Source organism: Hibiscus syriacus, unplaced genomic scaffold (assembly GCF_006381635.1).
Source record: "Hibiscus syriacus cultivar Baekdansim isolate YM2019G1 unplaced genomic scaffold, ASM638163v2 tig00112632_pilon, whole genome shotgun sequence".
Lineage (NCBI taxonomy): Eukaryota > Viridiplantae > Streptophyta > Magnoliopsida > Malvales > Malvaceae > Hibiscus > Hibiscus syriacus.
Genome location: NW_024063371.1, coordinates 609183 through 625151, shown reverse-complemented (window position 1 = coordinate 625151; position 15969 = coordinate 609183). Strand labels below are relative to the sequence as shown.

The window sequence follows — 15969 nt, the reverse complement described above, 5'->3', positions numbered from 1 at the left end:
GCTTTCATTAGTGTATAGTGAAATATAGAGTACTGGAAATGATATATAATAGGAAGTAAGTACCAAGGGCAGTTAGTGCTTGGGGGAAATTATTATCAAGGGTTAGCATCAAAACTTGGATTGGATGATGTGATGATGAAGACGGAGACGACAACGAAGGATTCACGTATAATCATGCTGCGGTGGAAACCATAACAAGTTGGTTGAAGAACTCTCATCTCTTCCTGCATGTAAAAGGAATCATTTGCACGGTAAGGTCCATGAAGAGAAGGATGGTAGCCGCAACCCATTTGTCCATACAATCTGATGCTCTCCAATTGAGCAACACCAAGTCCTCTCTGCGGTGGCTTACTCTTCCTCCCTTTCCTCGATGAAGACGCTCCCCTTTCGTTTCCCATGTTTGCTTCTCCAAACTAGCAGCTACCCTTGTTCACTGGTGTTAATACTATGTCCAAGAAAGATTCTATATATAGTTTAGCTTTGCGAATCTCAGGCTTTCCTTTTGCAGCAAACTTTCTGGCAAAGGTTCGATTGAGAGAGAGAGAGTTGGTGAGGAATCAATGATGTTCTTCACTGCCCCTTCTTAAACTTATTCTGGATCGGATTTTGTACAGATTTATAAGAGATGCAGTATATATTTACTTATATATAAATAATAATACTATGTTTCACAAATCAATTAGTTATATAAATAACATGTTCTTCAATTATATTAAACATATTATATAGGTGATTTTATCATAATACTGGCTCTTGTTCTATATTGGATTATGAGATTTATCCCGTAAAATTAATAGTACATCTCAACGTCAGTCGAATTGAGTTCGAGTATTGTTTAGTTCCTCTCGAACTTTAAATAGTGAATTAAAGATCGTAAAAGTTCGAAAAAGCTATGAATGAAAAAAAAACTTAAACTTAATTCGATTGAACTTCAAAGTCATAAATCTTAAATATATAAAAAACTTGTACTTTATTTTTTTTTAAAAACAACACATAAATGTTAATATTATTAATAATTTATTTTTTAAAATGAGTTACTCGTGAGTTTTTCAAGTCGAGTATCAAGTAGCTTGTTTCGGTTTGTTAAAAACTCTAGTCGAATATGTATCGATTTTTAACCGAATGATTTTTAAAAAAAAAATCCTCCTTTCAATTCATTAAGATCTCAAGTCTCTGTCTCATCCAAATTTTTCCTCCTTTACGAGTATAATGGAGTTAGGGCAATTGATAAACGTAAAGACATTTAAAAATTAACTAAGACAAATCATACAGTAGAGAGAGAGAGAGAGAGAGAGGAAGTGGAGAGTAGATTAGAGGGCACGAGCAAAACCCACAACAGGTTGCATGCAAAGACGACTTGCCAACCAAATATAATCCCTTGGAAATCGCTTTGTCTAAAATTGTTTTTGGGGTTAACAATAACCAAACTTAATTAATTAACGAATCATATATCTTCTCAAAGCAGAGGCTACAAGTGTACTTGTTCTAAATCACTCTCCTAATTTAGGGTTTGTTTTCTTTGTCCTAAAAATAAATACAGCATTCAGGTTGGGAGTTGCGAGGGATGATATGTGGAATCTCTCATCTAGGTTTTAGGGCATAAGCAATGAGGGACCAAGCTCCCGTGGAAGTAGTTATCTCTTGAAAATTTAAAATTTTCTATATATTTTTTATTAAAAATTTGTTTTTGTCACCTCTGAAATTTTAGTTCGGCTCTCGTAAATTTAAAATCATCTCTTTAACATAAAATCATACGTCCTTCCTAGGCATAGTATCAAAATCAAAAAGTTAAAATTTTGGTTTATAATTGAAATGAGAGTTGAAGTATACCATGTCAATAGATTAATATCTACTATAATTTTCTACAACTTAACTAAATAATCAATTTAATGAAATTATTATTATTATTATTATTATTATTGTTGTTGTTGTTGTTGTTGTTGATGATGATGAGGACTAAGTTAAGATGATTATAAAGGTAGTATATATTCTTAATATTATTAATCATTTGATAATAAACGTTCAATCATCCTACTACAACCTCTGCTTCTCGAACTCATAATTTCTATGAACAACAACGATTCATTTAACTACTGAGGTAAATTGATTCATGCATTTAATGAATTTATTATTAAGTGCACTTAATGGTTAAAAAATTATTATTCTTTCTAAAAATTTTAGATTTAAGACTAAGAAATATAGTATATTATAATCATCCTAAATTATTAAAAACCCAATCAATTTAGTTAGTAAGAATATTTTTATTTTTAATACATTAATTATATTAAACTATTCTCAATTCAATTTAACTGGAAAAAAACTATTTTGTGATGTGAGGTTTTGGCCCCACCAGGGAATTTGCTCCCTTACTTTTGGCACCGAATCATTGAAAATACCATATCTAAAAGCATCATCCCTAGAGCTGTTACGATATCTACCTTGGATATGGTTTTCCTCATTATGTCTGATTTACAATCCCCAAATGATTACCCATATATTTTGTTTTAAAATTCCCAAAAATATTATTTCCCCGTTATCATCAACAATCACCCCCTCGTTCGTTATATTGTTGACTAACAAACACTTAAGATTATTAATCTAAAAGTGGTAAGTTATTTAATTTTGTTAATGTAAGGTCTCATGTTCGAGTTTGTGTATGTAGAAAATTTTCGTTGAGAAACTCACCCACAAAAATCAAATGTGCGACGCGGGTCAATCCACGCGAATTCAATGCGAACAATATATTCTTCCAAGTATAATTCAATCTAATTCAAATTTAAGAAATTCTAGTTGATACGAAATACAATTCATTCTTGGCATGACTCGACACGACACACATATATTAGGCGAGATTGAATCGAGGAAGCAAAGAGGGAAATCTCATTGAATTTTGCAGGTTAATTGTATTAGGGTTTGATAAATTATTATCTTAATTACTTGCTAGTGGAAGTTATAGTTGGAATCCTATTCATCCACCCAATTTATAAATAAATGATATATATATGATAATAATTAATATATTGAAGATAAAGATAAAAATAATAATATACCCTTTGCTGAGAATCCTTCACTATGGCCATATCACGTAAGGAGACCTGCTAATCCATGATAATAATATGTAAAAGAAAATTCGACATACAAATTGTTGGCCCAATAATTTAGATTGGACTTGGTGTGTACAAGGTCCAACAAATTGGATACAAATTGTGGAGATCATGGGTTTCAGGTTTGTAAAAATATCCATACATTTATGGTATTATTAAGGTCTGAGGTTCGTCTTTGTTCCTATAGTAGACTCAGTTTATCACTTTTGTCCCCATCTTGTTTTCACATCAATTTAACACTCGGAGTTATTTAATTGCATCGTTCTATATCCTATCTCTGACTTATAACCCTAAACTATAAACCTTGAGTTATAATTTACGATTTAGAGGTTATGATTAGAGCTTAGGTTTATGATTTAGGGTTTTATGTTAGGATGGGGTTATGATCCCACTGAGGGCCAAATTGATGTAAAAACGTGATAAAGATAAAAATGATAAATTGAGTCTACTGTAGGATAAAAGTTGCCCTTTTATCTATTATTAACAATTTTTTTAGAAAAAATAATAATAAAAACACACCTTGTATCATAAAATAAAAAATATTTATAATTACCACTAACTATTGTTAAAATCTTGACTATTGCAACATCAAATCAGCATAAACTAAAAGGCTTTTCTAAAGTTTAAGAAAATGACTTAAAATCGCTTGTCTCGTAACAAATAAAGTTGGATACTCTATATTTTCCCACCCTTTTCTCCCTCAGCCCTTTGACTTATTCTATTTTAGCAGACAACCTTTCAACACATGGAAGCTAGAAAAAGATAGTGCACAATTAATTAGCCACGTACTAATTATTTTGTTATTAAATAAAAATAATATATGCTTTTGGGGGTATAGAAAAACAATATAACTGAATGAGTGGGAGAAAAACAACAAAGTGGGAAATATATATATCTTCAAATGATATATAAGAGGACAAAAACGAGGATTAAAATATAAAAAGAACAAAAATAATAAAAAGCTCGGCGTGAGAACATATTGGGATCAGTATTTTAATTTTATATAAGAAGAAAGGTTGAATTCTGATTAATTATTTCATTTTGAGAATGATTGATTTTAAGAAGAAAGGTTGAAATCTTTTATTTTGTTGGTGAAATCGGTTAACGATATTGGTTATTGATCGCAGGTTATTTTGTTGTCGTTGTATTCGTTTATCATTTTTTTTATATTGGACCCTCAAATGATATTTATTTATTGTCATGTTAGTCTTTCATGCTTTGGACCCTCAAATTGATTGGTTACGTGTTTTGCGTTCGTTGATAGTTTTTTCACGTCGCATGATTCTGATTTGTCGATGGTCTTTCAGTAGTTTTATTCTCATTTGTGGTTTGTTTATCGATGAAGTCAAATTTGTTCGTATCTTTATTTTGTTCAAGCATTGATTAGATTTTTTAATATTTTCCTTTTATAGTCATCCGTTGATCTATGTGGTTAGTTTTTTGTGCCAAAGTTTATAAGAAAAAGCCTAATTATAATTTAGTTTACGGTTACGGTTATACATGTAAATCTTCATTGTAATTATGAATATTTTCTATTTTTAATAAAATCAACGGGTTTCTATGTAAAAAAAGCATTGACATATATATTAGTTTGGGGTGAATATATGATTGTATATGTTCAAAGACTTTTAACCATTTGATAATAAGCGCTTAATATTCTTACCTACTTGGTGCTCGAATTTATGATTTCAAAGGATAACAAAAATATCTTGAGTCTCAATCACTAAAATCGTTTAATTAATGTAAATCATTTACGTATCGAGTATATATAAGTTTTGGACGATAAATGCTAGAGCATGAACTACTTAAACCTAAATAGTTTTTTTATTCAAATTTATTATTTAAACTAATATTTTTTTATTTAAATTTGTCTTAATTGAAACAAAACTCAATACTTAAATGAATAATCGGACCTCTCAACATATATAATTTCATTAAAGACAACATTAATTAAAATGTATGGATAAAAATGATTGGATGCTTGGGAATGCGTGCATATCAAGCCGACAAACAAAGCACAGATATAATTTATTTTATGTGTACACAACGTTACCATCATTTTCAACCTAAACGGAATGCATCTTACATCTTTGTTAGACACCCAAGTAAAAATTCACTTTTTATATATAAAATTCCTATAATATACCTGCAAAATTGAATTTATTATTTGAAAGTTTAAGATTTATAATATATATTTTATAATTTAGAGATTATAGTTTATAATATTTTTTTATAGAAAACCATTAAAAATATAAAATATTCAGATTTACAATAAATATTTACACGCATAAATGTAATTGTTAATTAAATTATGATTATCATATTTTCCTATAACCATTAACACAAAATGTAACATCCCAAAATACGGGTTAGTGACCAAAATTGTAAAATTTCAGAATATGGTGATTAAAGTAGAATAGTTGAATAGTTTAATGATTTATGTGGAGATATTTCCTGAAAGTTGTTAGTAATTATTAAAAGAATTAAATGGCAAAATGGTCATTTGACTTGGAAATTATAATTAAATGATATATAGGCATGTGGGATAAGAATGAGAAGATATTTTCTCCACTTCATCTCCTTTGTTCTTCCATACGAGAGAGAGACATCAAAGGTGAGTTTGCTATTTTGTTAATTATTTGTTGTTTTAAAAGTTGGGTTATGATCACTAGATGATAACAAAGCTTAAGGAAAGCTTAAGTTGTCTTATAGTCAAAAGATGAAGAAGTTATAAGAGATTTAAGAAAACGAGTTTTTATATGAAATCATGGAATAGAGTTGATAAGTTGAATTTTAAGTTGAATTTGACTTGTCATATATGAGAATAAGAAGATAGAAGTGTTAAAATTGTATTTAGAACATATTGAAATTTGAGTATGATTCTTGAATTACATATGAAGGATAGGATTTTGAAGTTATAGATGATTTTCATGGATATAAGTTGGTTTAAGTAATGGTAGTTGAGTTTAATGACATGATAGAGGTTTAAAATAGAAGAATTAAGTGAAGAATTGATGATTTTCGGGGTTAAAATACAATTTATGGGTAGAGGGAACCGATACCCTATGAAAGGAATCGATTCCCCCTCTTGGACGAAAATTTTCAGAATGTCCAGGGGGTACAGATTCCCCTGGGGGTATCGATTCCCCGAGAACAGATTCCCCTGGGGGGGGTATCGATTCCCCCTAAATAAAAAAATGGAATTTGATTCATTAAACCGGTTTAAGTTATTAACATCAAGTTTAAAGTTTAGGCTTCTGATAGTTGTTTTGAAATGATATATTTATGTAGATATTGAGCCTAAGCAAGTTCCGGAATAATCAAAGGATTATAATCGAATTAAAGCAAGGCTAAGGTGAGTGCAATTTAATTTGTACTTATATTATTGAATAAACATTGGCTTGCGATGAGCTAGTGATGGAGTTACTATGGTAAGAAGTAACTCCTAAAATGTGATTTGATTGATAATCTATGTGATGATTTGTGTGATTATGGGATATGTGTTAAAAGACAATGATCTAAATGACTACATGAATCATGTGGTATAAGTTATGTGATTACATGTATGTATTAATACATATTGCTTGCATTACATGTTAATGTGATTATGAATAGGTAGAAAGGAAACAAATGATGATATAAGAATCTATTATAAGATATATGATATGAAAATATGATAGTGAGCTATGTGAAAGAACTATGAGATATATGAGTTATATGGAAAATATATGCGAACAAGGTATGACATCTATGTTTATATGAAACAATGCAAGGTGATATGAGCTATGTGAGATATGAATATAAAATCATATGAGAAGTGAAAAGAATTACATGAAAATAGACTAAGTGATTACATGTATATGTGAAAGAAGCTATGAGCTTATATGAATATGTGATATGAATGAAGCTATATGATACGATCTATGTGATTACATGCACATATGATATATGTTATATGAAATGACATATGAATAGGCAATACGTGATACATGTGATATGATATGGAATACATGGTTACACATACATGTGGTATGTGACAGAAGATAAATGACAAGTAATGTGAACTGTTAAATGATAATGCCCATGTTATGTGATATGAGAGCTATATTTGGCATGCCAAGGGTCGAGGGTTTACCTATGTTCTTCGGGATATGGACTGTTTACCTATGTTCTTCGGGACATATGGACTGTTTACCTATGTTCTTCGGGACATATGGACTGTTTACCTATGTTATTCGGGACATATGGACTGATTACCTAGGTTCTTCGGAATCTATGGACTGGTCCTTCGGGACATTGATCGAGCTGTGGTGATAGCATATGTGTGCACAACCTCAATGTACTCACATACCTTAAGTTCTCACTAGTGTACATGGACTAATAAAGTGATTAAACAAGCATACTGAATGTGATATGTATACGATGGGTTTATAAATGGTTATCAAAGGTAAGTGGTTTGAAATGTGTTACATGAATCATATGATGTTATGTGTGTTTCTTAATGATAATGATAGAGAATGATGGTATATGTTTATGTATGCTTTATGTTATATGAAATATTATATGTTTATATGCCTCACTAAGTCATCGACTTAGCGTGTGATTGTTTCACACGTAGGTTTGGAAAGCGAAAAGAAAAGTAAAGAGGAACAAGACATGTCAGTTCTCCTTACAGAATGTCAGATCAGAAGAGAGGTGAATAATATGTATTTTTGTATATAAAGTTATAGTTGGCATGTAATCAAAAGAATATATTGTATAAGCTCTGAATAATTTTGTAAATGTTTTGAATAATTTAAATGTTATAAAAGTTTTTAAATTACTCACTATTTTATACGAATAAATTTTTGAAAAGTCAATGTGACACTTCGGACTCGTATCCTGGTCGGATACGGGTTGGGGGTGTTACACAAAAACTATCCACTATATCACATAAGGAACAAAGAAAGAAAATGTTAAAAAAATAACTCAAATGCTCGAACAAAATAAAAATAGAAATAAATCTAACTGCATCGACAAACAAACTACAAAAGGGGATGAAACTACTGAAAGACCATCGACAAATCACAAATCAGAGTTAAGTGACGTGAGAAAACTATCCACGAATACAAAATGCGTATCCGAAACAATATGAGTGTCCAAAGCAGGGAAGACCAGCATGATAACAAATAAGCGTCATCTTGATCGGTCGCGACGATGCCAAATCCAACCCTTAGAAAATATATAAACGAAAATAACGATCAAGAACTATCAGAAGACAGAGATAAATGTGTCACAAAAACAGAGATAAATGTGTTACAAAAGTTTAATTAATCTTATTAAAAAACTAAAAAAAAAAAGATAACTGACGGTTTACAACCCGGGTCAAAATGCGTATAGCTAAACAAAATTTTTTAAAAAATGAATTAATATATAAAAAATAGCACAAAGTGTAAAGTAAAACAAGGAGAACAGATTTTAGTTTGTGTTTAAGATTTGGGATCATTCAAATATATTATAAAACATTAATATAATTTCACTTGTGGAATGTTTCTTTTTACTCCGCTAGTTATGAAATAGTTACCCATTTAGTTATATATAAAAGTGAAAGGGTAAATTACACCAATTATCACTTAAGTTTACCCTCTCTCTCCAATTTCATTAATTACACTTTAAATTTGTTCAATTTCCTCATTAAATTTAACTCGATTAGCATTTTTGGTCACCTAAGCGTTTTCTCAGTAAATATCGTTATAATAAGTTGTTATATAGATGCAAAACGATGTCGTTTTCGTGAAAATTTTATTTTTTCTAAAACGGTGCCGTTTGAATGTCGTTAAATATTTAACGGTTGAGTGATCAGAAAAACTAATTGTATTAAATTCAGTGATAAAATTAGGGAGATTTAAAGTAGAATGAGTAAAATAGGAAAGAGAATAAGTTCAGTGATGATTGGTGTTATTTACCCAAGCTGAATATATGTTTTTAATCTAAATCTGTTCTAACCCTCAATTACGATCAGCTGAATAATATACCTACGAATTATAGACTTCAAGGCGCGAGGGTTTTAGCGTAGGCGAGTACGCCTTGGGATCACAAAAAGGAATAATAACGGCTTTAATTAATCGACATATTGTTGGCGTTAGAAAGGAAATTACGACAACATAGCCAATGAGGTTTGAAAACATTACATTAATCGTTGGGATCGTGGAAGAAAATGTTGATTTTTTTTAAATAACTCAAATTTAAGCGGCTATACTTATATGGTACATATGCGTTGAAGATAAACTATAAAAAATTTAAACAAATTTTACCTTATATAACATACAAATTAATCAAATTTTTATTAACTGTTAACATAAATATTTAAATTGTTGTTATCATCTGATTGAATAATTTTGACGATATTTAAATTTATAGTCATACAAATTTATTTAATTATTACAATATCATTTTTGTTAACCGTTAACATAAATAATTAAGGCAAAATGATAACTTTTTCCTCTATAGTGGATCGAATTTATAATTTTTTCCCATATATTATTTTCACACTAATTTAACCTTCGAAATTGCTCTAATACATCATTTTATACCACTACCTTTAACTTAAAACCCTAAACCTAATCCTATAATCTATAAACATCAAACCCTAACTTAGAGTTTATAATTTAAGATTTCAAGTTAGGTGTAGGATATAGAAAGATGTAATTAAACAACTTTGAACACTAAATTCATGCGAAAATACGATATGAACAAAAATGATAATTTGAGTTTACTACAGAGACAAGGGTAAACCTTAAGCTAATAATTAATCGAATTAAATTTCGTATAATAAAGTGACTATTAAAGTAGTTTACCCAAAACTCTAAGTGCAGCGTGCGGTCCTCTCAAGGTCACGGGCGACTCCTCCTTTTTCATTTTTCCACATTCATTTATCGCACGTTTAGTGGTTTACTAATTTGCTTTATTAAATTAATCCAAACACACCCTTACCTATTTTCATCATCCCGTCGTCGTTTCACCCACTACCTCCAACTACTCTACTCTTTTTTTTAAAGTTTTTTTTCTTCTTGTAATTTACCGTATATTAATTAAAAAATAGTATATATTTGAAAGATTTTCAATCCATTCGATAATGAATGCTCAATCACTTTTGATATATATTGTGTTCGAATCCAAATAATAATATATTTTTGACATTTTAAATTTAATTCTAATCTTATTTAGGGAAAGGAAATAAAAACCCCAATAAAATACAAGGTAATAAAAATAAATGACTAGATCAGCCATCTAAATATACTTGTTGATATTTAAGATGATATTATAAACAATATTCCAATAACTTAACAAATAATAATACATACTTACATATTATTTATTTAAATACATATACAAAAATGTGTAACAGTTTAGCTCCTGACCCTATTCACAGCCGGTAAGAAAGATATTTAATAACCATATGGATAATATTTTATGTATGCTTATAATTAAGGAAACCACTATTCTTAATTTCAACAACGAAATCATCCCACACCATGGTATGGGACCTATCTAGCTACCTCTATGTGGGTGTCTTGTGTATAATATATTGAATAACAATATTTGTTTAGTTCATGACTAAAAAAACTTGAATAACAATATATTGAATACCTCTTTGTGATCTATGTGATAAAAGAATTATTGTTATATTTTTAGGACTCCGGTTCGAGTATCATAAATATCAAGGGTGTGAATATTTATCTTTAAACATATACTTATTTCAGATTAATACATTTATTTTACAGGTATAAGTTAGTAGTAAATTAGGAATTGAGAATGGCTTATGGCTTCTGCTTTCTTCTTCTGACCCACTTGGAAATAAAGCAAAAGCGAGGAAAAAGCAGAGAAAGTAAAGGAAAACATAAAATAAAAGGAAGAAAGGAAAAGACAATTCAATAAAGAAATTAAAGAAGGAAAACAACAAAGTTTTCTCCCAAAGACCTCCATTGATTCAAATTCCCCTCAAGTCTTTAAAAAATTATTAGTAGAAAGACCTCTCAAAGTTTCTGCAAGCACACTTGTTTGGAGAGAGAGCATAGGTAGTAGTTTCACAAAGAAGGGAAAGTGAAAGGCAAACAAGGAAAGAAAGAAAAAGAAAGTTGTTTTAAGTGATCACAGACATCGTCATCTTCGTTCGAGATTGATTCATAAGGGCCATGAACCGAGGATTGTTGCAGAGCTCACCAGTTCAGCAGATGATGGTGGGAAACCCTAACTGGTGGAATAATAACACCATGCACCCACCAACTCACCATCACCAACAAGCGGCCGCTTCTTCTCCCTTTTTGTATCCTCCCACTACTTTCTTCCCTCACACGCCCTCCTCCTCCTCCTCCTCCTCCTCTTCGATTCATGTTCCTACTTGGTATGATAACCACGAGCTTCCCGAGCCATGGAGTCAGCTTCTCTTGTAATTCTCTCTCTCACACACTTTTTTTTTCCTGAATAGGGCCATAGGATTTATATAGTGTTAATTTATGTTGCTTACAAGCGCTATTTATAGGGGTGGATTGGTGGGAGATGAAGAGAAGGGTTTGCAAGCGTTACACCAGGTCTCGGATGCTAATTCCGTTGTGGATGTGAAGCAAGAAAACTCTGCAAGCAGCTATGTGTATGGACATGCAAATGAAGATTTTCATCATAATCAGGCCACAAAACGGGCTTGGTTTCGTCAGATATCGTCGGCTGCTTCATCCCCTAAGTCCAGTGGTGTCACAAGTTTCAGCAGTAACATGTTGGATTTTTCAGGCAACAAAGCTGATCTTCCAAGGCATCCTGCTCCAAATCGGTCTTCTGAGGTGAGAGAGGGGACAAATCCACAAGTTGATCTATTTTTTACACTTTGATATAGTACAGAGTACAAACTCGTGGTTAATATGATTTGTGTTTTTCAACAAGGTTAGTTGCAGATTGCTGTAAAATCAGAATTCTCATCTTCCTCATTTTTTTGCAGTGTAACAGCACTGCAACTGGGGGGCCATTGAAGAAGGCTAGGGTTCAACCTTCTGCAACCCAGTCTACCTTAAAGGTACTGTAAAATAAATTTATAAAAAAGGCAGCAAAAACTTTACCTAAAATCACCCTTTCAGAGCCTTCATCTCTGCTAAGATTTATCTCTACTGAGTATCGAGCTACTCTTCTGTTTTGTGTGATTCACGTGTATAACAGGTGAGGAAGGAAAAATTAGGAGACAGAATAACATCACTTCACCAGCTTGTTTCTCCATTTGGGAAGGTATTAGAACAAGCTTTAATCAATGAAATTAATGGAAAGAAAGCATAATATTTTGTTGTGCAGAAAGCCCATAAAGAAGCTTAAATGGTGTAGTTTTTTTTCCTCTTTTGCAGACTGACACAGCCTCTGTATTGTCAGAAGCCATTGGTTACATTAGATTCCTTCAGAGTCAAATTGAGGTGATGTTTCTCTTTCCTTTTTCTTTTTCAGTTTTTTGCAAACAACCATGAACCAGCAGTGACAGTGATAGCACACTGTTTCAAAGTCTCAATTAAATTAACTTCTCTAGTTTTTCAACAACTTTACTGATCAATAAATATATTCATTCTCCATGAATATAGGCTCTCAGCTTACCCTACTTGGGCAATGGATCAGCAAACATGAAGCACCAACTGTATGTAAGTAAACAAATCCCTCTGCATATGAGGAACAAGGTGGTATTTAATGATAAAGGATAACCATAAAATGTTTTGTTTAGGTTAAAGGGGAAGACACTTGTCAGGTAATAATTAAGCTTTATTGGATCCATTACCTCAAAGGAACTTGGAGGGAAACTAGTAGGGAAAACTTGGATTTTGAAAAGAAAAGCTTTATACCCATAAAGACATGCATTGTTTAAAGAACATTAACGTTCAGCTTTATAGCTAGCTTTACTCTTTATTTATTTATTGGGATTTGAAGGATTGTAAGGAAGAAGCAAATAAGGATCTGAGGAGTAGAGGGCTGTGCTTGGTTCCGGTTTCATGCACACTTGAAGTGTGGAGTGGCGACAATGGAGCTGATTACTGGGCTCCTCCACCGGCTCTGGGCGCCGGATTCTTCCGATAGATAATCAGGCTTATTTTTCATTTATATAACATCATGAGCAGTCACTCTGCTAATTCAAAAAAAAAAAAAAAGCTTGTAAGGCTGATTGCTCATGATGCTATACACCATGTTCCTTCTTTGGACTATTTCGTCGATCACGTTGTGTACTAAGCCCTAGCATGGTTATTTTTAATAACAATCTCTCTATCTAATTTACTACTACTAATTAAGATTTAAGCTTAGCTGCTAAAGTGTTAACTTCTACTTATATGTATATCTGTTAATATGAATTTGTTTGATTTTTAATTATTTTATTTAAAGATCTCATAAATTATCAAATTAAAAAAATACTATTATGATATTAATTTTTATTTAAATAAATTGTATTTAAATTATTTATCAATTAAATTTTAGTAGATTTATTTGGAATATCGATTCAAGAAGAATATAAATATATAGACAAATATTATTGTGATCACAAAAATTTAGGTGATCAGGTGTCCAGTTTTTGACATAAGAATTTTTTTGTTACATAAATTTTTTAGGTTAGGGGTGATTCTATCAGTCTAGGAATAGGACATTCTTAAAACTTAATTAGAATCTACATAATAATTTAAAGATTACCTCTCAAAAGTTACAGTGATAAAATTCAAATTTAAATGTATAAGTTTAAATTACTAAATCAACTATTTATACCGACCAAGGTTGGCGACTCAAAACAAGAAAGAAACTACATCATCAAAATGTTTGCCTGTTTTTACACTAATTTTTAAAATAGGGCACGTGCCACGCGTCAATGATTATGTCTCATGCGGCGCGTGCATGGTTTCATGTCAACATAATAGATGTTATTTGTTGGTATAACATGGTAATTTGCAGTTTGCCAATGTCCACCAACTGCACCCAATATTTGTTTTATCCCCAATAAACATGTTTTTATTTCTTTTAATCTTTTCCCTAGACCCAAGTAAATAGACAAATATTGGTGCATACATGTATAAAAAATAAATGTATCTTAAGTGACATGCGTTTTTTTAGAGGGTACAATTGTATAAAGTTTATTATTCAACATTGCTTGAAGTGGTTTCATAGTAAATGAATTGTTAATATTTTTAAAAATTTGGATTCGAACATCATAGATATTATTGATGTAAACATTCAATTCAAAAAGTTAAGAGTTATTTTTTAACATATATTGCCTTGTACACTTACCCAAATTGATTCAAAAAAATTACTCGAATCAATAATATATTTATCCCGCTTAAGTTGTAAATTTAGTATATATATTAATACTGATATATTGTTAGCAGAATATTTTAATTTTCTAAACAATATTTAAATATAATTACATGTTCTTTTTATTATCTAGAAGGGTGATATCCCCATCCATATTCTACTATAACTCTTGTGGTTTATTCTTGGGGTAAAGTACCCAAATAGTTCCCGAGTATATGATATTGTTTTCTTAAGTCATTCGACTATTAAAAATTATAAAATTGTTTTCTGACTATAGAATGTTGTTTTATTAAGTCTCTCGATATTAAAAGTTACAAAATGATCACCCGACTATTTCAAACTCATCATTTTCTGTTAAAAATTGGCAATTGTTTAAGTTGGACGTTAACTTGATGACCGTGATATGATAGTCGTATGAGATTCTAGGATTATATTATTTTCATATCACTGTCAGCATGTTAACGCTCAGATCAGAATATCATCAATTTTTAACATAAAATGACGAGCTTGAAACATAACGAAAAGTCGGGTGACCGTTTATAACTTTTAATAGTTGTGGGATTCATCAAAGCAACACTCTATAGTCGGAAGATCATTTTATAACTTTTAATAGTCAATTGTATTAATAAAGCAATACCCTATAGTCAGAGACCATTTGTATACTTTACCCTTTATTCTTTTAGTTGTTTAATTTAATTTAATTTAATTTAACTTTTATGTGCTTTTCTTCCTTAGCATGTTTGATATGCTTTTATAACACATTTTTCTTATTTTTATTTTAATTTGATGATCGAATTTTTAATTAGTGTTTAGTTAATTATCTTATTGATCTACTTATACTTTAAACCATTATAACGATTATCTTATTTTAAATGATTTCATTTTCGCTTTCGTTGTTGGAATAAGCAAAGAGGTGGCCCAATCTAAACCTGAGGTCGGCGATGCTGAGTGGAAGCAGTCCAAGTACGTTAGAAGCGCGTTTCAGTGAGGCCGGCATGGGCGGCTAATAGGGGCTCTGCCGCTTTGTCCTTTCTTTTTCTTTAGTTTTCAATTACGTTTTTAACTACGTTTTTAACATTTGCAGTCGAAATGTTAAATCTTTTCAAGCGCTCAAGTTTCAGTGTCAGAGGACTGATCGGTCAGTTTAGATGGGCCGTCCCAGTGTCTCCATCACAAAGATTTATGTATGGAAAACCATGCATCAAAAACCTCTCTCTGACCCTTTTACTCAAACTTAATCCCTGTAGTTAATCAGTATTGACGCCATGGGAACCACCGTCGCTACGTCGACACGAATCCTCCATCATATCACCGCCTTCACCTCCAAAATCCTCTCCCAATCTGAGCTCCGCCTCAAAATTTTCTCCGCCCTACGATGCAAGCTTTTACCCTCCCATCAACTCATACTCGAACCTTCAAATTTCGCCGATTAGTGTCCACACACCTGATTTTAGTAGGTGAATTTTTTAATAATGATTTTTTACATACATAAAATCTCGAACTCAAGATATTAATTAAACGATATTAAATTATTTACCATTTCAATCAATCAGTGTCAGTAATATAATAT

General features: G+C 31.1%; 1 protein-coding gene across 1 annotated transcript; it reads left to right on the top strand.

The window, feature by feature from the left end:
- The first annotated feature begins 11120 nt into the window (after positions 1–11120).
- LOC120182154 (transcription factor bHLH68-like) lies at positions 11121–13356 on the top strand. Its single transcript, XM_039187150.1, has 8 exons — positions 11121–11210; positions 11247–11532; positions 11626–11920; positions 12076–12150; positions 12291–12356; positions 12470–12535; positions 12698–12754; positions 13038–13356. Exons 2-8 carry the CDS (start codon positions 11279–11281, stop codon positions 13182–13184), a joined length of 960 nt encoding a protein of 319 aa, XP_039043081.1. The 5' UTR covers positions 11121–11210; positions 11247–11278; the 3' UTR covers positions 13185–13356.
- Positions 13357–15969: the final 2613 nt, after the last annotated feature.